General features: G+C 38.3%; 1 protein-coding gene across 2 annotated transcripts in view; it reads right to left on the minus strand.

Moving 5' to 3' along the window:
* Positions 1-11,032: 11,032 nt before the first annotated feature.
* Positions 11,033-25,783, minus strand: part of LOC126456841 (V-type proton ATPase subunit H) — a 71,842-nt gene continuing 57,091 nt past the window's right edge. For both annotated transcript variants that reach the window (XM_050092654.1, XM_050092653.1), the window contains 3 exons: positions 18,169-18,396; positions 17,682-17,795; positions 11,033-11,477 (listed from right to left, as the gene is read on the minus strand). In XM_050092654.1, coding sequence (XP_049948611.1) covers positions 11,390-11,477; positions 17,682-17,795; positions 18,169-18,396 — 430 coding nt within the window. In that variant the 3' untranslated portion in view covers positions 11,033-11,389. The remainder of the gene's footprint in view (positions 11,478-17,681; positions 17,796-18,168; positions 18,397-25,783) is intronic.

Here is a 25,783-nt window from a genome sequence, read left to right on the forward strand (position 1 = left end):
TTCAGGAGATTAAATATTTATTCCTGCGATAGGCACATAAAAAAGTAAAAATGGAGGAAAAATGGCGACACTATCCTAGCATTTGGAACTATTAGTTCCTTCCTCAATGAAAAGAGAGGGCCAGTTTGTGGAAGACCAAAAAGAAGGGCAGTTCACTTACACTTCTGTCTGTCTAGTCTCTCAGTATTATCATGTCCTTTTGTCTAATCTTTTTTAGCAACTTTATACTATTGGTGCTTTCTACGCAAGCCAATGTGCACTCAGTATGTCTGCCAGATGGCCCAATCCGAGACATTTAATCAGCCTTGCCTGCAGTTATTGAGTTTGTGGGGTGCAGTCATCTAGCCATCTGCAAGCTATGGCTCATTTCGGCACCTATGATGACTATCACATAGGTTCTGAAGCCAACCTCAGTTCATACAGTCAGCTGATGGAAGTGGTGAAGGCTGCTAGCCTCATGGGCGTGATGCATGCAGAGCTCGCAATTTGCAGCATTGTTCGTAGAATTGATCAAGGTCCTATGGTTTGGAGCTGAGTGGAGGGTCTCAACCAAAGGATTTTTCGACTCTGACTTTGTTGGCTGCAGATCTCTAGACCTGCATTATCAGTTGGAGATTTGTAGGACATCCCTAGATATGTCAGGGTGGATTACACAAAGGAAGCAGCTATTCGGATATGGTAGAAGAGTACTTGCACAGTGCACATAAGGACTTTTTAGGCTAGGCAGTAGTTTGAGGTACTCTGATGAACACTCACAGAAAGGGAAGTCAGACCGCATTCAGAGTAAAGACAGTTCAACTGTCAAAATTTTATCAGTATATTGTCAAAGTATTTATAACAAAGTTCCTGAATTTACTGCCCTCCAGGAAAGTTCTCACACCAAATTATTTTCTGAACTGACAGCTGGCTGAAACTTGAACTGGAGTCAGGCAGTAGTAGTCGACCGAGACAGACGCAGCAACAGGGAAGTAACCGCTTCTGTGACATTTACGAGTTCCTAACCAGGAGCGAATTTTATTATATCATCTGTGTGCTTTAATAGTTTAGTTTCTGCGTGTAAATTTAATATATAATAGCCACTGTTCTCACGATTTCGTTTGCGTCAGAAGGTAAACCGATTTTGTGACGTATTACATGTTCCTAATCAAGGGCGAATTATTTAGTTTCACCTGAGTGCTTCGGCAGTTAGGTTTTTTTAAATATCTGTGTATTACTAGACACAGTTCGTGCATTTTCGTCAGGGTCTACAGTAGAGTTGCACAGCACGTGCTGATACTCCGTTTATCTGCATAGTGTAGTTTTCCATGGTCTTTAGTATGGACAGGGACTGCGATTGTTGTGTGCGGATGCGAGCAGAGTTGGTGACACTTTGCTCTCAGCATCATGCTGTGATGGCTTTGGTTACACAGCTTGAGGTTGCAGTGGATGGGCACCACTGTTGTGAGCCGGCCATGGAGATCCAACGGACGTCCAGCACGTCCGAGTCCTCTGATTGGTACTCACTGGTGGCCAACCCAGTTACTGCTTGCACTGAAGTTGACCCCTCACCTGTGATTGAGTGGGACTCCCAGGACAAAGCAGGTGCTGAAAGACTTCCCAGGTGGCCGCACATAACGCCTCCCCGGTTTGTATGACAAACAGGTTCCAGGTGCTGTCTGTGGCTGACACTATTGGTGAGCCAGATGCTGTCGCCTGTCCTGTTTCAGAGGAAACCACTCAGCCTGCAAGATCCAGGCAATCACAGAGGGTGGGATTATCGGTAGTTGGGAGCTCCAATGTTAGGTGTGTTATGGGGACTCTTAGGGACTTGGCTGACAAGAAGGGAGAGAAAACCAATGTGCACTCTGTGTGCATACCAGGTGGAGTCATTCCAGATCTGGAAAGGGTCCTCCCAGATGCCATGGAGGGCACAGGGTGCAGCCAACTGTAGGTGGTTGCTCGTGTCGGTACCAAAGAAATGTGTCACTTTGGATCAGAAGAGATTCTCTCTGGTTTCGAGCAGCTAACAGAAGTGGTAAAGGCTGCCAGTCTTGCCTGCAAGATGGAAGCCGAGCTGACCATTTGCAGAATAGTCGACAGGACCAACTGTGGACCTGTGGTACAGAGCCGAGTGGAGGATCTGAATCAGAGGCTCTAACGGTTCTGCGACTATGTAGGCTGCAGATTCCTTGACTTGTGCCAAAGGGCGGATGGATTTCTGGTTCCGCTGAATAGGTCAGGTGTCCACTATACGCAGGAGGCAGATACATGAGTAGCAGGAGCTGTGTGGCGTGGACTGGGTGGTTTTTTAGGTTACAGGGTCTCGGGAAAATACAAGAAGGAGTTCAGTCACAAAGGGTGCAGGCTGAACACAGGGAGAACGTAGATGCACGAACCATTGGTATAACAGTTGTAAATTGTCGTAGCTGTGTTGGGAAAGTACCAGAGCTCCAAGCGCTAATAGAAAACACGGATGCTCAAATCGTTGTAGGCACTGAAAGCTGGATGTAAGCGCAGCCAAAATGTTTGCAAAGAACCTAACGGTGTTCCAACAGGATAGGCTAAACACGGTTGGTGGTGGCGTGTTTGTTGCTGACAGAAGTAGTTTAACTTATCGTGAAATTGCAGTAGATACTTCCTGTGTGTTAGTAGGGGCAGAGGTCATTGTTGGCAACCGGAATAAAATAATAATTGGATCCTTTTACCGACCTTCCAATTCAGATGATACAGTTGCTAAAAGATTCAAAAAAAATTTGAGTTTGATTTCAAACACGTACTCGATGATAATAGTTGGTGGTGACTTTAATTTACCCTCGATATGTTGGTGAAAATACATGTTTAATTCTGGAAGTACGCATAAAATATCCGAAATTGTGATAAACGCGTTCTCTCAAAATTATTTCGAGCAGTTAGTTCATTAGCCCACGCGAATAGTAAACAGTTGTGAAAACACACTTGACCTCTTAGCAACCAATAATCCCGAGTTAACAATGAGCATCAAAACAGATAGGTACAAGGATTACTGAACACACGGTTGTTGTAGCGAGACTGAATATCGTAATCCCCAAATACTCGAAAAATAAGCGAAAAGTATACCTATTCAAAAAAGCAAATACAAATTCACTTGACGTCCTCCTGAGAGACAATCTCCACTCATTCCAGATTAATAATATAAGTGTAGGCCAGATGTGGCTTAAATTCAAAGAAATAGTATCGACAGCAATTGAGAGATTTATACCAAATAAATTAAGAAACGATGGAGCTGATCCTCCTTGGTACACAAAACGGGTTATAACACTGTTGCAGAAACAAACTTAAACAGATGCAAAATCCCCAAGATTGGCGATCTTTTACAAAAGCTGGAAATTTATCACGGACTTCAATGCGAGATGCTTATAATAGTTTCCACAATGAAACTTTGTCTCGAAACCTGGCAGAAAATCCAAAGAGATTCTGGTAGTTTGTGAAGTACGTTAGCGGCAAGAAACAATCAGTGCCTGCCTTCTCTGCGCGATAGCAATGGAGGTACTATCGAAGACAGTGCTGCCAAAGCAGGGTTACTAAACAGTAAACACAGACTTCGAAAATGCCTTCACAAAAAAAGACGAAGTAAATATTCCAGAAGTCGAATCGAGAACAGCTGCCAACATGAGTAAAGTAGAAGTAAATATCCTCGGAGTAGTGAAGCAGCTTAAATCACTTAATAAAAGAAAGTCTTCTGGTCCAGACTGTATACCAATTAGGTTCCTTTCAGAGTTTGCTGATACATTAGCTCCATACTTAACAATCATATTCAACTGTTCGTTTAACGAAAGATCCGTACCTAAGGACTGGAAAGTTGCACAGGTCACACCAATATTTGAGAAAGGTAGTAGGTGTAAAGCCGGGTTCACACACACACAACGAAAGTATCGCCACAAGTCAAGTCATTCTGGAGTGGCGCTGTGAGCTACCGTTCACACAGGACAACACAAATTCTTCGTAATTGCGCAGTTTGCAAAATGGTGTCGCCTCTGTCAGCTGAAATGATTCGGGCCTGCTTCAGTTTCATCGCAACAGAGAATGTTTCACAGCACACACCACGACCTGATTTCCTATACAGATTAAACGGCTGTATATATTACTAAATAAGATGTTTTGGAAACATAATAAATGTAAAATATTACTTACCAAAGTGTTTCTCGTCTCTCTTGTCTCAACTGCATGTTTTAAGAACCGGTCTGCAGCTTCAAACCAAGCAAGGCTGGGTTAATAAATACCGTCTGTAGACGCACCACTCTTAAGTGTTTTCAGTACTTTTTTATGTTCATTCATATAAGCATTTCGAATGCTTCGAGTTTTTAATTTTGTTGTAGCTACATCAATTCCAGGTACATATTCAAGCATACTGTTTACTATTTCAATTAATGCAGCAGCTCTCAAATTTATGTCTTTGTATGATTCGCTTTTGTGGTTCCAAGGGCATTCTCATTCTTGATACACCTCCAAGAATCTCATAACTGTCGCTGTCAACCACTTTTTCGACATATTAATAGCAAATGCACAAACAAAAGCACTATCTGCAAACGAATATGCACTGAAAGGTTTGAATCCAGCCGTGAGGTATTACAATTACGTACAACTTAAATTGGAAGGAACACACAGAAAATGTTGTGCTGAAGGCTAACCAAAGACTGCGTTTTATTGGCAGGACACTTAGAAAATGTAACAGACCTACTAAGGACACTGCCTACACTACGCTTGTCCGTCATCTTTTAGAATACTGCTGCGCGGTGTGGGATCCTTACCAGATAGGACTGACGGAGTACATTGAAAAAGTTCAAAGAAAGGCAGCACATTTTGCATTAACGCAAAATATGGGAGAGGGTGTCACAGAAATGATACAGGATTTGGGCTGGAAATCATTAAAAGAAAGACGTTTATCGTTGCGACGAAATCTTCTCACGGATTTCCAATCACCAACTTTCTCCTCCGAATGTCAAAATATTTTGTTGACACCGACCTACATAGGGAGGAACGATCACCACTATAAAATAAGGAAAATCAGAGCTCATATGGAAGGATATAGGTGTTCATTCTTTCCGCGCACTATACGAGATTGGAATAATAGAGAATTGTGAAGGTGGTTCGATGAACCCTCTGCCAGGCACTTAAATTTGATTTGCAGAGTATCTATGTAGATGTAGAAGCTCTGAGATATTTAGCAAGTCATGGATATATATCAGAAAGACAGATTAAAGGCCACAGGATGGGACTGTTTATTACAGTTGACAAAAACATTGCTTCTATTGACGTTGAAGTTGAGTGTGACTGAAATTATTTGGTCATGTATAACAGGCCTAGATGAAATCAATTTAACTGTACCCAGAATAAGATTTTCACTCTGCAGCAGATTGTGCACTGATGTGACTCACTTGGAGGTTATTTGAATCTACTGAGTATAGATTGAGATGTCTATGGATTCATTGCAGGGGTTACAGACAGAGAGTTGTGTGAAGTACTTTTGAACAAGTTTCCTGAAAACGTGTCTTGAGTGCCTATTTCAGCAGCCCACATGCAATGCAAATATGTTAGACATGGCAGCTACAAATAGGCTGAACGTTATCAAAAATGTCAGTAAAGAAACAGGGATTAGCGGTCATGATGTCATTATAACAGTTGTGGTTACGAAAGTTAATAATTCAGGTAGGGGGGCTAGAAGAGTGTTTCTGGTAGAAAGAGAAGATAAGCAGTTGTTAGCACCTCACTTAGACGATGAACTGACAACACTTAATTCTAGTGAGAGACATAGAGCAGTTATGGGCAAAGTTTAAGTAGATTGTAAATTGTGGTCGGGAGAATTATGTGCCTAGTAAGTTGACTTTCACGTTCAAGAAACTACCCATGCAGGAGAATCATACAAACATACTGTTATTTGATCACTGAATAGACTCCCACGTGGACGACATAGTAATAAGCATCCCTAGTGTAGAGAAATAACTAAAAGAGTTGAAAACAAATGAGTCACCAGGTCCAGATGGAATTCCAATTTGGTTCTTCAAAGAGTACTCTACAGCACTGGCCCCTTGCTTAGCTTACATTTGTCACGAATCTCTCGCACAGCTGGAAAAAAATCTCAGGCAACTCCTGTATATAAGAAGGGCAAAAGAACAGATCCACAAAATTGTGGAGCAATATCCCTATCTCAATTTGAATATAATAAATTTTCTGACGACTGAGAATCTTATGACCACGAATCAATGCAGTTTTAGAAAGCATCGATTATGCATAAGTCAGACTGCCCTTTTGGGACATGATGCATTGCGAACTATGCATGAAGGGCAAAGGCAGATTACATACTTTTAGATTTCTGGAAAGCATTTGGCACAATGCCCCACTGCAGGGTTAAAGAAGTTATGAGCAGAGGTTCACAGATATGTGAGTGGCTTGGGGACCTCCTAAGTCACAGAACCCAATGGCGAGTGTTCATCAGACACAAAGATACAGCCAGGAGTGCCACAGGGAAATAGGATAGGACTGCTATTATTCTCTATATACATAATTGATTTGGCAAACAGGATGGGCAGCAATCTGCAGCTGTTTGCTGATGGTGCTGTGATGTACTGTAGGCAGTCAAATTTGAGTGACAGGAGGAGGATGCAATATGACTTAGAGACATAGGCAAAACTTCTAGGTGGTGTAATGAACACCAGATACCTCTAAATGTAAAAAAATGTAAGAGTAATGGTGGATTAGTAGGAAAAACAAATCCATAGTGTTCTGATGTAGCATTATTAGTGGCCTGCTTGACATGATATGAAATGGAACGAACATGTGAGGATTATGGTAGGGAAGGTGAATGGTTGACTTTGGTTTACCAGGAGGACCATGAAGATAAGATATGAGAAATTCAGTCTCATATGGAGGCATATGACGTCTGTTCAAAAAAAGTCCAGAACTTTGTCAACAAAAATTTTCTGCGCTTACATTTTACTTATTGTGCATGGTCCCCTTTGAAATACTCTCCTCCACAACTGATACACTGCTTACAGTGCCGCTTCCACTTCCAGAAGCAGTCTTCGTACGATTCACGTGAAGTGCCATCTGCAAATTTTCTTTTATCTCATCTATCGTTGCAAATCTTCATCCTTTCAACAGGGTTTTCAACTTTGGAATAAAAAAAAAGTCTGCAGGGGCCAGATCTGGAGGGTATGGAGGATGAGGCAGCACAGTGATTTCGTTTTTTGTGCAGTAGTCATGTATCAACAGGGATGAAAGTGCGGGTGCATATTATAATGCAAGAGCGATGAACTCTCTTGCCACATTTCAGTCCGTTTCCTTCTCACATTTTCTCGCAGGTGTTGCAACATGTTCTGATTGTACCATCGATTAATAGTCTGTCCCTGTGGCATGAATTCATGATGAAATAATCCTTCAGTGGATTGCAGAATATCTAGGTAGAGGTGGATCACAGATGGTAGGTTTACTCATGAAAGTAACATGCCTAGTATATCGTCTTTGTCATGGGTTTCATGTACATTGTTTTGATGACTTATTATTGGACTAAGACAAAATTCTCCCACAACACTCTTCATATTGTCAGAAATATTGCATTCTCTAACAGTTGAATCTGTTCTTTCCTGATCTCAGTTAAGTGACATTAAGGTGATTACATATTGATGGTCATAGGGGTTGGGTCTCATAGTAGGTTTTAGAGTTAATGAAGTGAAGGGGGGTAAGAACTGTGTAAAGAGAAGAAATACTGTGAAAGTTGATGAACAAAAAGGAAAGAAGAGAGATTAAGAGTTGGTTATTTGAGATGTACTGCAAGCTTGTATTGGATGGGGATGGGAAAGTAAATCATTTTAACCACATCGCTATCTTGCTAAGTATTGGGTAGCAGAAATATCCACGATTATATTTTATTCAAAATAATATTCACAGCAGCATTGTATGTGAGATGTGACTGAAATTTGATCCTATCCTTGTAATATTAATGAAAGGGACTTCATCATTAATAAAAAAAATAAATAATTATTGTCAATGACATAATTTAATATTTTGTAAAAAATTGTATTTCAGACAGTACCCACATAAAATTATAATGAAAATCTCAAGCTTTTGTTATCTATGATTTTTGTAGAAAAAGCTTTCTTCTTGTTCGAACTGTTGTATTGATACAATGTGATTGACGTCTCGTAACACAGAGGTCTGTAAAAAAACTGTATTATGTTACTAACCAGTATTTGAAAACAGATTTTATGAGCTGTTGAAATTAATCTTCTTGTTTGGAATTTTATTTCATTGTAATTCTCGTCTTATATAAATGTTAAGCTTTCTGCTGTTGATCTACAGTGCAGTTTATAAGTAAATTTTGAATATTAAGCCATTAACATTGAGAAATATTTTCAAATGTTAATGCATATAGTAAAGAGATTATATATATATATATATATATATATATATATATATATATATATATATATATATATATGGTTATAATAGAGGGAAACATTCCACGTAGGAAATATATATCTAAAAACAAAGATGATGTGACTTACCAAATGAAAGTGCTGGCAGGTCGACAGACACACAAACAAACACAAACATACACACAAAATTCAAGCTTTCGCAACAAACTGTTGCCTCATCAGGAAAGAGGGAAGGAGAGGGAAAGACGAAAGGAAGTGGGTTTTAAGGGAGGGGGTAAGGAGTCATTCCAATCCCGGGAGCGGAAAGACTTACCTTAGGGGGAAAAAAAGGACGGGTATACACTCGCACACACACACATATCCATCCACACATATACAGACACAAACTGGTAAGTCACATCATCTTTGTTTTATTAGGAGTATAGTCTGAACCATCTTACTGAAATGTTGCCGCGGTAGTTTTAAATTGGTTTTCTATACAGACATAAATGTTGTTGGTCATAATTGTGATGATAATCGTATATTGGTGGCTGAGGACGCACTCTGGGGTAATAAATTCCAGTTAGACTGTGAATACATTGAACTTCTATGAATGCAAACAGCATCTTACATATAAATTCTTATCTGCTGATGTATGAAGCCTGCTTATTTCGTAACAACTTTTATGAAATATTTTGATAGGAAGATATATTAGTGTTGTGTAAGTGTGGTATTGTGAGACAAAACTGTTCATTTTGCTTAAAGTGTTGCCACCTCGAACAATAGTAGCATTAAATTCGATAAACGATCTGCAACTAGCAAAGAGTCACTATTCACTACCACTTCGTTCTGCATCTTCCTACATCCTTTCTTCCTCTTGGCTCGTACAACATGCAGGATTCTCTCTGACATCATTCTTTGTAGGTTATTTTCCAGAAAGTTTTACTTTCTTCGTTGTTTTCATTTGTATTATTAATATTTAGTTCATTCCTAATAACTTCCGTTCTTATAAGGTCTTCATTGGTAACACCTCTCACTTTCCTAAGAAATCTCTTTTCTGCTGATTGCAGTTTACTTTTATTGCATTTTTTTTTTTTTTTTTTTTTTTTTAGGGATCCATGACTCACTTTCATACAACAATATAAGAGTGGCCATGGTTTCATAAAATTTTAATTTTGTTTCCTTCTGTATTTTATTATTGAGTGCTTTATCATTCTGCATATTGATTCATATTTGTTGATATTTTCTATGTTCTTGCCCATATCATAGCTTCCATCGCATCCTAAAAAATTAAAGTTGGAGACCTGCTTAAGTGGTGTATTATCTATGAATGGGTGAGCCATTTCCCATGATGCTCCATGATTTTAGTGTTCTTTGTTGATGTTCGAAGGTTATAGTCTCATTTCCTTAACTGATGCAGTTTATATACTGCTTTTTGTAGCTCATTTATTAAATTAAATATAAAAACTAGTGATGATGTCAAACTCAGTCCAAAGTCCAGTGTATCATCTGCCATAGGTAGGCAAATTAAATAAGTTTAACACTGCCACAATCATCCAGTCCCAAATACGCACAACTGAGTTAATACCAATCTCCCATTATTTAAAAAAAATTAAAAAAATTTAATGTGTGCGAGTCCAGTATATAATATTTTTATACAGAAAACAAATCACACAATAATTTATTTACATACAGTGGAACCATCAAACAATGGAACAATATTATGAAAACAACAGTTGCTACTCACCATATAGCGGAGATGCTGAGTTGCAGATAGGCACAATAAAGAGAAAGAGAGCTTTTGGTTAACACACACACACACACACACACACACACACACACACACACACACACACACACAAATACAACTCGCGCGCACTTGACGACAGTTACCTGTGTGTGTGTGTGTGTGTGTGTGTGTGTGTGTGTGTGTGTCCACTATATGGTGAGTAGCAACTATCCTTTTCATAATATTGTTACAGTGGAACTATTGTGGACATATAAACTCTGGATCAAGAATAATTTAAAAAGCAAAGGTTATATACATAAATCTCCAGGGAAAGTTGAAATTACATTTATCCTACGTAACCAGTGATGTAATACAAAAATAAAACTCAGACACAGTTTAAAATGCACAGCACATTAGAAGTACAGCACATATTGGATACCCAACACTCATCTTATGTCAAACTTACATACACTCATCAACAGCGCAGAAAGTGGGAATAAAAAGCTAAATGTTGATATTCTTAGACACCTCAATTAACATCAAAAAAGTATATTGTGAATTTATGCACATGTTCATATTTTCATTAAGAAATCATGGATGCCTATGCTTGTTTTATAGATACTGATAATGTGTTCATGTTTGGAATTTTGAAAATAAAAGCAATGTTGGCCTTTTTTCTAGAACTGCACATGTTCTATGATAAATTCATTGTTGTTTACATAAACCAATTCGCTACTCTAAATTACCACGCGAGTCACACAAAAAACTAAAATTATCAAGATTATGCCTAATTCCTTCAAAATAATGTTGATGAAACAATTTTGTTTTATTTTTCCTTTGTGCAGCAATGTTTTATACACAAATGATGACAAACTTAACTATTACACCATAACAAAAACATTTCTCTACATAGAGAACCACTCATTACAAAATATTTTGTTTCCTGTGGCAAGTGAGATTTATTTATGTCAACATTTATTTTTATATTTCAATATCTACACACTTTATTTACATATTTATTTGTAACTTTAGTTAAAATTATACAATATATAATTTAAAAAATCTGTGTAATAGCTGTTATAATACAATACTTTACATTTCCAATGGAATGTAAATAAGGTTCAACACAAATTCAGACACTGCAATATGCTCTTTAGCCTAGATTTCTGAGCATTAATACTGAATACACCATAATCTAAACACCACATTCAAATTTCTTTCCTTAAATCCCAATCACCTGAATAGTAATCAGCATATCCAAGGCATTTAAAGGTATAAAAATGTACTAGGTCTACGATTTTACTGACAATGATGCAGTGCTTGTAGTTGGCTTTGTGCCTTGTGTTTGTTCTTTCTCAAGTTGTCTTCCAAGGTATTCCCTGTAAGAAAGCATTGGCGTCCTTAGACAATGTCAAGTCCACATATATTAACTTATTCCCTACAAATTAGTCAAACAGTTGAATTCTTTGGTATGTATGATGACAATTAAACTTCTTAAAAATGCTACCAGAACACAAATAACAATATTTTAATTTCTCAATTTTCATGATTGAAATAATCGAACATGCTGCTGTAACCATAAGAAAGATAAGACATTTGTTTCACTTCTACTGTCAAATGAAGTGGATAGTGTATACGTAACAGTAGAACAAAAAAATAGTATTAATACTTGTAATTAATAGATTATTGTGAATATTAATGTCTGAACTATGAAGTCCTGCTAACTACCTTCGAAAGTACAATAACAACTCAGGGTAATGATCGTAAAATCTCTGTAAAAGAGAAGAAGAATTATTGTGCACTTAACAAAAAAACAAATACAAGATTGTAACTGTTTGTGGCACTGGCACTACCCTGCCAACTGTATGGTGGGGTTTAGGATGTCAAAACAGATCTGCAATGTTCAGTTACATAGTCTGCACTTTAATAATTTCATTCACATGATGAAATCACGTAAAGGATTGAGAATAATATGAATGCATAATGAATGCATGAAAAGGATTGAGAATAATATGAATGTGTGAGTTATGACTTGCCAGTACACCAAAATTAAATTCTGAGTATTTATTACGTTTGAGGATCTACTTGGGGGCAAGTGGCGGGAGCAAACAGTGTGATGTCCACTTTTGCAAAGGTCACATAATGCCCTAAATCCATCTTTCTTCAGATGCAGAGTTCGAGGGTCACGCAGGTCTATAAAGATCTCTTAGCAGTGTTCTGAATCATCTTAAAATTGGATCACAAAAATCATGCCGATCTAACAAAGTTCCTTGCACACAAAAAGTATCCACATTTACTTTCAGTATGTAATAAATGGTTGTGGATAGCATTCATGAAAATTATGTGCTTTTTTTCCTCCTCCAAAGCAGCACTAGTAGCACCTGTAGCAAAAGTAACATGAAAATGATGAAATTTTTTTCTTACTGTTGTACATTTGTTGTGGTCTTCAGTCCATAGACTGGTTTGATGCAGCTCTCCATGCTACTCTATGCTGTGCAAGCTTCTTCATCCCTGACTAAGTACTGCAACCTACATCCTTCTGAATCTGCTTAGCGTATTCATCTCTTTGTCTCCCCCTATGATGCTTACAGCATTCTTCTGTAGCACCACATTTCTAAAGCTTCTATTCTCTTCTTGTGTACGCTATTTATTGTCCATGTCTCACCTCCATACATGGCTACAATCCAAACACATATTTTCAGAAAGGACTTCCTGATACTTAAATCTATATTCGATGTAAACAAATTTCTGTTCTTCAGAAACACTTTCCTTGCTACAGCCAGTCTACATTTAATACCCTCTCTAGTTCGGCCATCATCAGTTATCTTGCTCCGCAAATAGCAAAACTCCTCTACTACTTTAAGTGTCTCATTTCCTAATCTAATTCCCTCAGCATCACCCTACTTAATTCGACTACATTCCATTATCCTCATTTTACTCTTGTTCATGTTCATCCTATACTCTCCTTTCAAGACACTGTCCATTCCGTTCAACTGCTCTTCCAAGTCCTTTGCTGTCTCTGACAGAATTACAATGTCATCGGCACACCTCAAAGTTTTTATTTCTTCTCCATGGATTTTAATTCCTACTCCAAATTTTTGTTTTGTTTCTTTATTGCTTGCTCAATATACAGACTGAATAACATCAGGGATAAGCTACAACCCTGTCTCACTCCCTTCCCAACCACTGCTTTCCTTTCGTGTCCTTCAACTCTCGTAACTGCCACCTGGTTTCTGTACAGATTGTAAATAGCAGTTTGCTCTCTGTGTTTTACCCCTGCCACCTTCAAAATTTGAAAGAGAGTATTCAAGTCAACATTGTCAAAAGCTTTCTTGAAGTCTACAGATGCTAGAAACGTAGGTTTGCCTTTCCCTAATCTATCTTCTAAGATAAGTCATAGGGTCAGCATTGCCTTACGTGTTCCAACTCTTCTACAGAATCCAAATTGATCTTCCCCCGAGGTCAGCTTCTACCAATTTGTCCGTTCGTCTGTAAAGAATTCATGTTAGTATTTTGCAGCTGTGACTTATTAAACTGATAGTGCAGTAATTTTCGCAACTGTCAACACCTGCTTTCTTTGGGAGTGGAATAATTATATTCTTCTTGAAGTCTGAGGGTATTTCACCTGTCTCATACATCTTGTTCACCAGATGGTAGAGTTTTGTCATGGCTGGCTCTCCCGAGGCTGTCAGTAGTTCTAATAGAATGTTGTCTGCTCCCAGTGCCTTGTTTCGACTTAGGTCTTTCAGTACTCTGTCAAATTCTTCAAGCAGTATCATATCCCCCATTTCATCTTAATCTATGTCCTCTTCAATTTCCATAATATTGCCCTCAAGTACATCACCCTTGTACAGACCCTCTATATAATTATTTCTGCTTTCTCTTCTTTGCTTAGGACTGGTTTTCCATCTGAGCTCTCTTGGTTCTGTTTTCTCCAAAGGTCTCTTTTATTTGTCTTCTGCTTAGCCATTTTGCACTTCCTGTCAATCTCATTTTTGAGACATTCCACCTGCTTCATTTACTGAATTTTTATATTTTCTATGCATTTGAGACCATTCTCTTATTCACATTTATAGAATGCGGGAGGGGAGGGGAGGGGAGGGGAGGGAGGAAGGGAGGGAGGGAGGGTGGGAGGGGGGTGGAGAGAGAGAGAGAGAGAGAGAGAGAGAGAGAGAGAGAGAGAGAGAGAGAGAGAGAGAGAGAGGCTGATGAGTTCACATGCTTGCACATGTCTACATCTACATCTACATTTATACTCCGCAAGCCACCCAACGGTGTGTGGCAGAGGGCACTTTACGTGCCACTGTCATTACCTCCTTTTCCTGTTCCAGTTGCGTATGGTTCGTGGGAAGAAGCCTCCGTGCGCGCTCTAATCTCTCTAATTTTACATTCGTGATCTCCTCGGGAGGTATAAGTAGGGGGAAGCAATATATTCAATACCTCATCCAGAAACGCACCCTCTCGAAACCTGGCGAGCAAGCTACACCGCGATGCAGAGCGCCTCTCTTGCAGAGTCTGCCACTTGAGTTTGTTAAACATCTCCGTAACGCTATCACGGTTACCAAATAACCCTGTGACGAAACGCGCCGCTCTTCTTTGGATCTTCTCTAGCTCCTCCGTCAACCCAATGTGTATTTTATGGGGCCCAAGCATTTGAGACCATTCTCTTATTCACATTTATAGTATGGCATAATGCTGGAACATGCTTAAAAATTATTTTATAGTATGCACATGTTCTCATCATGTTAAATTCTCTCTCTCTTCTGTTACTCAAGGTTGTACAGTATGTTTCTTAAATCATGGTGGAGATTCAGTATTGTGTCTTTCTGTCACAAGTAATTATCCTGCCCCAACAACAAACGATTTACATACATGCAAAATTATCCAATCTATTTCTCATGTTTCCTGGCACGTTCAGAGTAATACACATATGGCCAATATGGTCTATAAGCAACTTTCTGTGCGTACGCGTACGCGCACACACACACACACACACACACACACACACACACACACACACAAAATAAGTATCATCTGGGGAGGGGTGGGGAGGTGGAGGGAGGGAGGGAGAGGGAGGGAGGGAGAGGGAGGAAGAGGGAGGGAGGAAGGGAGGTAGAGGGAGGGAGGGGGAGGGGGAGAGGGGGAGAGAGAGAGAGAGAGAGAGAGAGAGAGAGAGAGAGAGAAGGGCTGATGAGTTCACATGCTTGCACATGTTCTCATCAGTTCATCTCCTAACTATGGCAGTATTATGGAGCATTTCGACAACAAACTGTTGTCTTTTTTGATTATTTTTAATTATAAACAGCGACTTAAATATGTATACCTTATATATAGGCACTTTATCAACTCTTTGTGAACTGTGGGCTTTTTAAACATCAACTCTTAAAGACACACACATACATTTCTGAAGACCCTATAAGTAACTCTCCTGCAAAACTTAAAAAAGCTGGCAATAAGCTGAAGACCTCTCTAAACTGTTTGTGTCAATAGATGGGGTTGTGGAATATCTTGACAGGACATATGAGAATATTTACAGAATATGTGCAACAGTATCCAGTTTTTCCAAGCCAAAGAACACACTGAACAATCCATTGCACTATTCATATCACAGCTGACAGGAGAGTAAAGCAATCATACGAGCTAAACTACCCTTCCTGACTACCTAGAAGTGCACTGTAAGGCTCCAAAACTAAGATGTTCATTCCTGCAGTGAAAGTATCATAGCAGTATTTTCTTTTGTTTCAGAAGTATTGGAATCAGAAACTTCAACCATTAGATTGTTCAAATTTTAAATGTAGTTAGAGTGCCTCTTCCTCTATACTAGTTTTTCCAAATACTGTCTTTCCCCCCATGTTGGTAAACAACGTTTTCCAAACAGAAGAAATGTGCTATCATAAGGCTCTTGGCAAAGGAAGGGTGCAAGCAAACCAACATTCATAGTACTTATTTGTAGATGACACCATTGGCAAGAGCAATATTACAAGTAGTTGAAACTATTATTCAAGAGTGCAGTGGGCACACCATAAAATGTGACTACTGATCCAAATCAACAGTGATTGGATGGCTAATTTGCAGGCACAGAGTGGTCTTGCACTTTCTATGCAGTGGAACAAATTGAGGCAATTTTGAGAAGCAACATTCTATAGATGAAGAGTCACTCCAAATACATGCAGTTTGAAAACTCAACATCAGCTAATAAGTAATGAGTGCTTTTGCAATACTTTTAGTATCATCAATGTGTTTTCTGCTTTTACCATGGAGTATTTTCTTTTAATTTTCTGCCCAGGTTACATTTTGAACTTTCAGTATAGTTAGCCCTGCTAATAGATTTGAATGTTGTGAATATTGCCCATCTTTCTTCAGATCATCATGTATTATGCTGGCTGCAAATGTGGTTGGTAGAAGTATGTGGAACATACAACATTAAATAAATTCCTACAACTTAGTGGCCTGGATTCACAAACAACTGATATCCTTCATTTAGTGGAAGCCTGTAACCAAGTCTGTTATACAAGATAGAACTAACCATTTCCAAAGCTTTTCGATTACCTGTTACTGGTGCACTTACATACCTGTATCGTGCAACCGACATCTTCTATAAAGGTTGGATCACAGTACTGTTTATTTCAAAATGCACTGCTTTCCTAACAGAAAATATTCCCCTGTTCTTAGTTTCTATCAATTCGCTGAATAAATGGCCATTTCTCTGCATAACACAAATGTGTGTATTACATTTTATTTATAACACAAATTTGACAATAACCAATAGACAAATAAACAGAGCTTTAAACTGAACAACTGATGATCTCAGAATATGAAGATTTAATAGTACAGGATCATGTATTATTTTTCACATCTTTTTACTAATAGTATATTAACCTTCTATTTGATTATCATCATTTGCAGGGATTGTTTTCTGGGGCACATTTGACAAGCTCGATAGAATGGAAACAATTTGGAGATTTGTTGCAGTAAGTTTCATATGCATGCAGTTATTTGGAGCTCTCTTCACCCAGCACTTACAAAAAGCAATTTTCTTGTTACTTCAACAAAACTCAGACCAGATCTTAAATATCACTCCTGTTTACTGATAAATAATTTTTACTACAAAAGCTAATATGCCTATTGATGTCAAACAGAAGTATTAGCATGCATTTGATTGACGGACACACGCTCCAAAAACAGATTCAAGAAGTCGATCAAGAGCTTGCTCTCTCTCTCTCTCTCTCTCTCTCTCTCTCTTTCTCCCCCCCCTCCCCCCCCCTCCCCCCCCCCCCACTTCCCTGTCTGTGCCTTCCTAAAACCCTCTGATTGATTGTCCCAGTTAGTAATATGGAGACCTATGGTTTAAAGTGGATCCTAATCTGTTGTGGAACTCAGCATTTTTCACATACACAGATAACTGCCAGAGGTGAAAGAAGCAATAAGTGACGGAAATAGATCCTAAGACCAAATGAAGATTGAATCCTAGACCTAGGGATTTGTAGTCCAATACCTGCTGCATTACCAAGTCATATTATATCATTTACAGCATTTATAGTTTAAAAATTAACAAGCTCTCTATAAATTCAGTTAACACTTACCAATTATGAACCATCAATTTCTGTACTGCGAGCAGAGCTTCATAACGAACATTTGGGTCCTCATGGCCAAGTAACTGCATCACCAACTGTTTACCACCCAACTGTTCAATTACACTACGAAGAAAGAAAACTTTTGAAAGATGCAACATCTATGCTGCTAATTTCTGATGCATAACAACAATGTAATTAGTCTAAACACTTTTCCACAATTATCTCTTGGGAGAATAATAATCTTAACACACTTTCTTCCCTACAATGAACACAAATTACGTATGATATACTTTTGATAGAAATGATGGCAATTTAACCAAAAAGAATCTGCCCCTTTAGTCAACAATAAAGTAGTCAACATTTCATTTTAAAGTAATATTAAGTATACAACAAAAGTTTTGAAAAGTAACAGAATGTATTATTACAACAATTAACTCATAACAGTGTTTATGTCTCATGTTTTTCTCACATCAACTATGAATGGACAAATACTCACTGTTTTCCTCTTGGGTAGTGTCTCACGTATTCACCAATGTCAAAGCTAGCAACACTCAGCACTAATGGATCTTTGCTGGTTTCCAGCAGATGAATTAATATACGAAGCAATTCATAATTTTTTTCATTGAGCCTGCCTGCATTTTCACGCCAAAATTTTGCTGATTTATGGACAGGACTCCACTCCAACCGACCTGATTTCACCTCTGTGGCATACTCATCAAATGAACTGCAAAAATAAAAGACACAAATCTTTAAAGACGTACCTAAAGCAAATATGACAAAGGCAAAATTCAATAGGCCACTTGTTTGTTTGATACATATTGCTACCAAAAAAACATTGTAGATTGGAAAAAAGTATGATGACCATAGGAAACCACACCAATCATTTAGATGTATTACAATTTGTTAGAAAGGCAATGATTACAATGCAGGAATGCACAATATCATAACTGTTACTATAAATACATTTACTTTCCAATTACAGTGTTTTTCCTAGGAGTTGTATTTTGGAAAATTCTTTCATTTAACTCTGTTTTTTTTTTTTTTTATATTTGCTTTTCTAACAGCTACGCTTATGTGGTAGTTCCATTTGACTTCAGATTGTATGGTAAATACTAGATTGTTGCACAAACTAATGAACAATCACTAATGACGTAGCTGAGTATTCCTGCATTTCAAAACATTTTGTCACTGTATATAATCTGGTAACTGCTGTCATTATCTGGTAAAAAAATTACACTTTCCCATGGAGGTAGAAAAAGAAGGAAGATGGCACAATAGACTTAACATTGTATGTTGTTTTGAAGCCAGAGTGGGTGGGGCCTGCTGCCATCTTAAGCGGCCCAAAACATTATCAGATTACGGTTTAAGATTGCTTCTTGTTCATTATTTCTGTCATGTACATGCAACAGCTGTTTCAAATACTAAAAAACACAGTGCTTCCATGAAAAGCGTCGTGTCAGGAAGGCAATTTCGAATGTTTTTCTGTTCTTAAATGTGTATTTGTTCTAGTAATACGGCTCATTTGGCCTTATTAATGTAACTTGTTTTGTAGTTGATAAATTTCAAATAAACAAGAAAAGAAGGAAGTTATGTGAAAAGCTTTCATAATCCATTAAATCCACTTTTGCCAAATTTGTATTGATTGCAAATGAAGCTGGAACTCCGAAACCAATGCTTGTTTGCTTATTGGTACTGCTTCTTGTTCGTTACAGTTTCAGCTTTCAACACATTTGCACAACATTTTTAATGTTCACGTTTGTAAAAAATACTTACCTATATGTTCTTTGCTAGCCCATAAACATCTGCAATGAGGAAAGAAGCAAGGCATGCTATTGTATCTTGCACTTGTCAACAACGCCAACGATTATTGAAATATCAACGGAACAGAACTGCATAGAGGTATACCTCCAAGCAGAACAGAATTCTTGTTTTATTAGATTGTCAGTGCATTATTTTCACTGTAGTTTACACATCATCTCACTTTGAAATCTTACCCATGATGCATCACTCAGCATGTGACCAATAATAGCAATTTACAGTGTAAAATAATGATATAATTTTTAAGCATGTTCCAGCATTATGCCATACTATAAATGTGAATAAGAGAATGGTCTCAAATGCTTAAGCCCCATAAAATACACATTTCATTTTAACAAGTCCGTTTTTTTAGTAATGACAGTATAACCTGCGTGACATATATTCCTATCTTTCCAACAGTAGCCTGTTTGCTTCTCTTCCCGGAATATTTCTTGTCACTAACTCTGTCAGTTTTCCAGAAATAACCACACATATTACAACAGGAATGTATGTCTACTTTGATCATCTGTACAACTTTACTTCTGAGTTTCATTTTGAGGTTTTCTAAATATGGAAGTCCATATCACATACTTTTGTGATACACCAACGGTTAGTGACTAGTTTGTGTTCCACATATCATTTGCACCATAAGTCTTAATGATGTGGAACAAGTCATTTAAAATTAATATCTTTTTTCATTCTAGATATGCCTTTTGTGCTTAATATTTATTATTTATTTTTTATTTCTCAGTCACAGACAGACAGATATTAGTAATTCCTGGTTATCAACATTTACACATTACAATAACAGATAGTAGTCTGCGCAATACGACTTGTTGAAGAGAAATGTTTTCAGTTTAGTTTCAAACTTTAATTTGCTGTCAGTCAAGCATTTTATATCACTGGGTAAGTGATCAAAACTTTTGGATGCAGAATTATAAACCACTGTTTGTGCTTCAGACAACCTTAACGTGGTGTAATGAATGTCATTTCTTTTTCTTCTAGTACTGTAATTATGTAAATCATTGTTCCTGTTGATGTGTAATGGATTATTTACTGCTACCCTCACACCTAGCAGCAGGCAGGCACAGTACAAAGAATGTTCACATAGATCTTGGGCAAAGTCTTCTCCAGAAAGGAAAAAAAGAACACGCACACCCCCCCGCCTCCCCACACACACAAAAACTTCAACACACACACACACACACACACACACACACACACACACACACACACACGACCTCTGTCTCTGGCTGTGCAAAGCCACGGTCTTTTTTAAAGAGGGTGTAAATGTGAACAATGAATAATTATCAGCAGGAGGAATTTCGGGCATGAGATGCTGACCAACAACCATAGCAATCACATAACCGTGTATTGCGCGGGGACAAGGCCATTGGTACAGTGTGGTTTCAGAGCATTTGCAGTTAGATAGGCACTGAAAAACACATGAAAGAATCGAATTAAACAGTGCACCCATAATTCAGGTATACAAAAGAAAATATTGCTTGAACGGTTCCACATATGAATGAAATGTAATTTCTTTAAACATCAGATTACGATAGGACAGATCAGTACACCTGTAAACAATGCAAGCTGTTATTTTTGATGAAACAACTATATCTCCACACAGTCAAAGCAGCACATGCTATTTGGGATAAACCCACAAAGTCGACAGATATCCCCAATAGTCAAAACTGGGCACATGCACATCAGAGTGACATCACAGGGAAGTATCCCCATGGTGAACTATGTAGCCATAAATGTGGTGAACATAATATTTTGGGCTATATAAGATGGCAAACACAAGCTTCAAGGTTGTGACGCAATAACAACTCCCCCCCCCCCCCCCCATTTCTTTTTTTTACCTCCATGCACTTTCCTGAAATATGTTAAATTCTGATTTCTTTTCCTATGGTTTCTACTTGTTGTTGTTGTTGTTGTTGTTGTTGTTGTTGTGGTCTTCAGTCCTGAGACTGGTTTGATGCAGCTCTCCATGCTACTCTAACCTGTGCAAGCTTCTTCATCTCCCAGTACCTACTGCAGCCTACATCCTTCTGAATCTGCTTAGTGTACTCATCTCTTGGTCTCCCACTACGATTTTTACCCTCCACGCTGCTGTCCAGTACTAAATTGGTGATCCCTTCATGCCTCAGAACATGTCCTACCAACCGATCCCTTCTTCTAGTCAAGTTGTGCCACAAACTCCTCTTCTCCCCAATTCTATTCAATACCTCCTCATTAGTTATGTGATCTACCCATCTAATCTTCAGCATTCTTGTGTAGCACCACATTTCGAAAGTTTCTATTCTCTTCTCGTCTAAACTATTTATCGTCCATGTTTCACTTCCATACATGGCTACACTCCATACAAATACCTTCAGAAACGACTTCCTAACACTTAAATCAATACTCGATGTTAACAAATTTCTCTTCTTCAGAAAGGCTTTCCTTGCTATTGCCAGTCTACATTTTATATCCTCTCTACTTCGACCATCATCAGTTATTTTGCTCCCCAAATAGCAAAACTCCTTTACTACTTTAAGTGTCTCATTTCCTAATCTAATTTCCTCAGCATCACACTACTTAATTCGACTACATTCCATTATCCTTGTTTTGATTTTGTTGATGTTCACCTTATACCCTCCTTTCAAGACACTGTCCATTCCGTTGAACTGCTCTTCCAAGTCCTTTGCTGTTTCTGACAGAATTACAATGTCATCGGCGAACCTCAAAGTTTTTATTTCTTCTCCATGGATTTTAATACCTACTCCAAACTTTTCTTTTCTTTCCTTCACTGCTTGCTCAATATACAGATTGAATAGCATCGGGGATAGGCTACGACCCTGTCTCACTCCCTTCCCAACCACTGCTTCCCTTTCATGTCCCTCGACTCTTACAACTGCCATCTGGTTTCTGTACAAATTGTAAATTTCTACTTATTGAAGGCAATACTATGGATTTTATCTGTCCTCCGATCTGTTATTTCTAAACTTATATTTAATATGATATCTGTGTGCTACTAGAACTTTGGCTAAACAGAAAAGAAAATGAACCTCAGAAAACCAAATGCTTCTAGTTCTTTTATTCAAGGTTACTGAAGCTGACAGAAGTTAAATAAAATGTAATGGGATATAGAGTGATTACGTAAAGTGTGGTGAAAAAACCAAGACGACACACAACAAAAACCACATCGTGTTCTATTACAGAGAAAAAGAGAATAGAGGAAATTGAGGCATAGTGTTTATTGTTAACAAGAAGCTTAAAAACAATACTGCTGATGTGGAATGAATCTCATATAGGACAGCGAGGTTTGTTTTAAAAATCCTCTGCCAATCATTCATGTCTATTCCCAAATGTGTTCACAACAACTCCATGAGAAGTTGAATGAGCTGATAAATTACAGAAATTCCACTAAAGTATCTTAATGGGGGATTTGAATGCGCAAGTAGAACAAAAACTGAAGGAAGATTCTACATTGGGAAAACTGGGCCACAATGCCAGATCATACACCAGAAAAATTTGTTGGGAAGAAGAATGTGTGTCTGCTTAATTTATTCTCAGAGAAGAAAAGAATTAGAAAATGGACAGGCAAGGAGTAAATTTAACACAAAAATTTTTATCAAACAACAAATAAAGTAAGCAAAATGTAAGGCTATTAAACCATTTTTGAACTGCAAATGATATAAGGCTAAAAACAAATATCATTAGATAGGAGATCAGAAATGCAGATTATGTGAAGTACCTGTCCACTTCCATGCCTGAATGGTCAGTGTGTCTGACTGCCAACCTATTAAACAACTTGCAGCATGGATTCCGAAAAGAATGATTCACATTAACAGCAGCAGCAGCAACAACTTTTTACCATGAACATCTCAACTGGATAAAGGAAACAAAGCCATTGGGATTTTTCCATACTTACCTGAGGCCTTTAATTCTGTGAATCATGGCGTACAATTATGCAAATTAGAAACTTAGTCTTGTAAAAGGAGAAGTTCTAAATTTCGTTAGTTCCAAGATAGAAGACAGTGTAGTAAACAACGTTATAAGAACAAAAGTAAGATCTTAACAGGAAGATCAGCATACAAAACTGTGGAGTCCCTCAGGGAAATATTCTTGGGCCTTTTCTGTTTCTTTTTATAAATTAATGACATTACATATCCACAAAACTTGAAGTTCATGAACAATGCTGCTGATGTATCATTTATTAGCTGGGGGCCATACTGAACAGCCAGAGATCCAAAGCAATAAAGAGAACATTGAACTAATCACAGAATATCTAACAATGAATACACTTACAGTAAAACCTCATATTAAGGAACCCGCCTTTAAAGAATACTTTCGTTGGTCCCGGCGATAACGCCATAAAAACAGTGTTCCTGAAATTCGGTTTTAACGAATCGTGCTTTCTTTTAAATCCCGCTTTTAAGAAATAAGTGTGTTACAATTTGCAAATTAAAATACGGTCTGCAGCTGCACTTCTTGTTTTCGGACATTAAATCGTAACGTTAGGCTTTGATCATTTGTATTCTTAAAATCGATGTCCGCGTTAGCGTTCGGATATTGGTCTCGTATCGATAGTTGTGAAGTTATCAAGATTGGTGAATGTTAAACTGATCATTTGAAAACACAATTCTCCGGCACTACCGTGCTCCAGCTGTCGTGTCTGACGCTATAATGTAAAAGCATTAAGTGTCTACTGAAGTTGTGTAGTCTACTTACAATAGTGTACATGTAATATGGCCAGCAAACGAAGAAATGATGATAATGTACTTACTTCTACACCCACTATGGAAATGAGTGAGCTGTTTGCTGCTGATATTGGTGAAAAAACTGAAATTGGTGGTGACAGTGGTGGTGACGAGGATGATGATGATGATGATGATGATGTGGACTCAACAACACAAAGTTTTTCTGCGGCTGTGGAAGGACTTGAGACTGTTAGAAGGTATTTCTCATCCTTCGTTGTGAATGAGTCAGTTCTTAGCAGTATTAACCAGCTGGAATGACGACTTCTAGGAGTACACTGTGCGGGAAGGAAGCAGCAGACTATTCTTCTAGATTTTTTCAGAAATAAAGACAGTATAGCAGTTTTATTCATTATTGTGATATCTACTGTGATGATGATACTCCGAGGAGTGTAGGGGACAATGCAGGCGACCCGCACCGCTGTACTAAGCGAGGTCCCAGTGGAGGTGGTTTGCCATTGCCTTTCTCCGACATATCTACTGTATTTACTTGAATCTAAGCCACACTTTTTTTCCGGTTTTTGTAAGTGAAAGTTCTGAAAAATGTTGGTAGGTGCCTCCACAACTAACTTCTGCCATCTAATATACAGGGTGATTCAAAAAGAATACCACAACTTTAAGAATGTGTATTTAATGAAAGAAACATAATATAACCTTCTGTTATACATCATTACAAAGAGTATTTAAAAAGATTTTTTTTCACTCAAAAACAAGTTCAGAGATGTTCAATATGGCCCCCTCCAGACACTCGAGCAATATCAACCCGATACTCCAACTCGTTCCACACTCTCTGTAGCATATCAGGCGTAAGAGTTTGGATAGCTGCTATTATTTCTCGTTTCAAATCATCAATGGTGGCTGAGAGAGGTGGCCGAAACACCATATCCTTAACATACCCCCATAAGAAAAAATCGCAGGGGGTAAGATCAGGGCTTCTTGGAGGCCAGTGAGGAAGTGCTCTGTCACGGGCTGCCTGGCGGCCGATCCATCGCCTCGGGTAGTTGACGTTCAGGTTTCATAACTAACCTTTTTCGTAGGACTCTCCATACAGTTGATTGTGGGATTTGCAACTCTCTGCTAGCTCTGCGAGTCGATTTTCCTGGGCTGCGAACAAATGCCTGCTGGATGCGTGCTACATTTTCATCACTCTTTCTCGGCCATCCAGAACTTTTCCCTTTGCACAAACACCCATTCTCTGTAAACTGTTTATACCAACATTTAATACACCACCTATCAGGAGGTTTAACACCATACTTCGTTCGAAATGCACGCTGAACAACTGTCATCGACTCACTTCTGCCGTACTCAATAACACAAAAAGCTTTCTGTTGAGCGGTCGCCATCTTAGCATCAACTGACTCTGACGCCTAGTCAACAGCGCCTCAAGCGAACAAATGTACAACTAAATGAAACTTTATAGCTCCCTTAATTCGCCGACAGATAGTGCTTAGCTCTGCCTTTTGTCGTTGCAGAGTTTTAAATTCCTAAAATTGTGGTATTCTTTTTGAATCAGCCTGTATGTAGCGCTACACAGGCATGCTTTGCAGGCACAAAGATAAATACTGGCGC

The sequence above is a fragment of the Schistocerca serialis genome, chromosome 2 (genome assembly GCF_023864345.2).
Source record: "Schistocerca serialis cubense isolate TAMUIC-IGC-003099 chromosome 2, iqSchSeri2.2, whole genome shotgun sequence".
NCBI lineage: Eukaryota > Metazoa > Arthropoda > Insecta > Orthoptera > Acrididae > Schistocerca > Schistocerca serialis.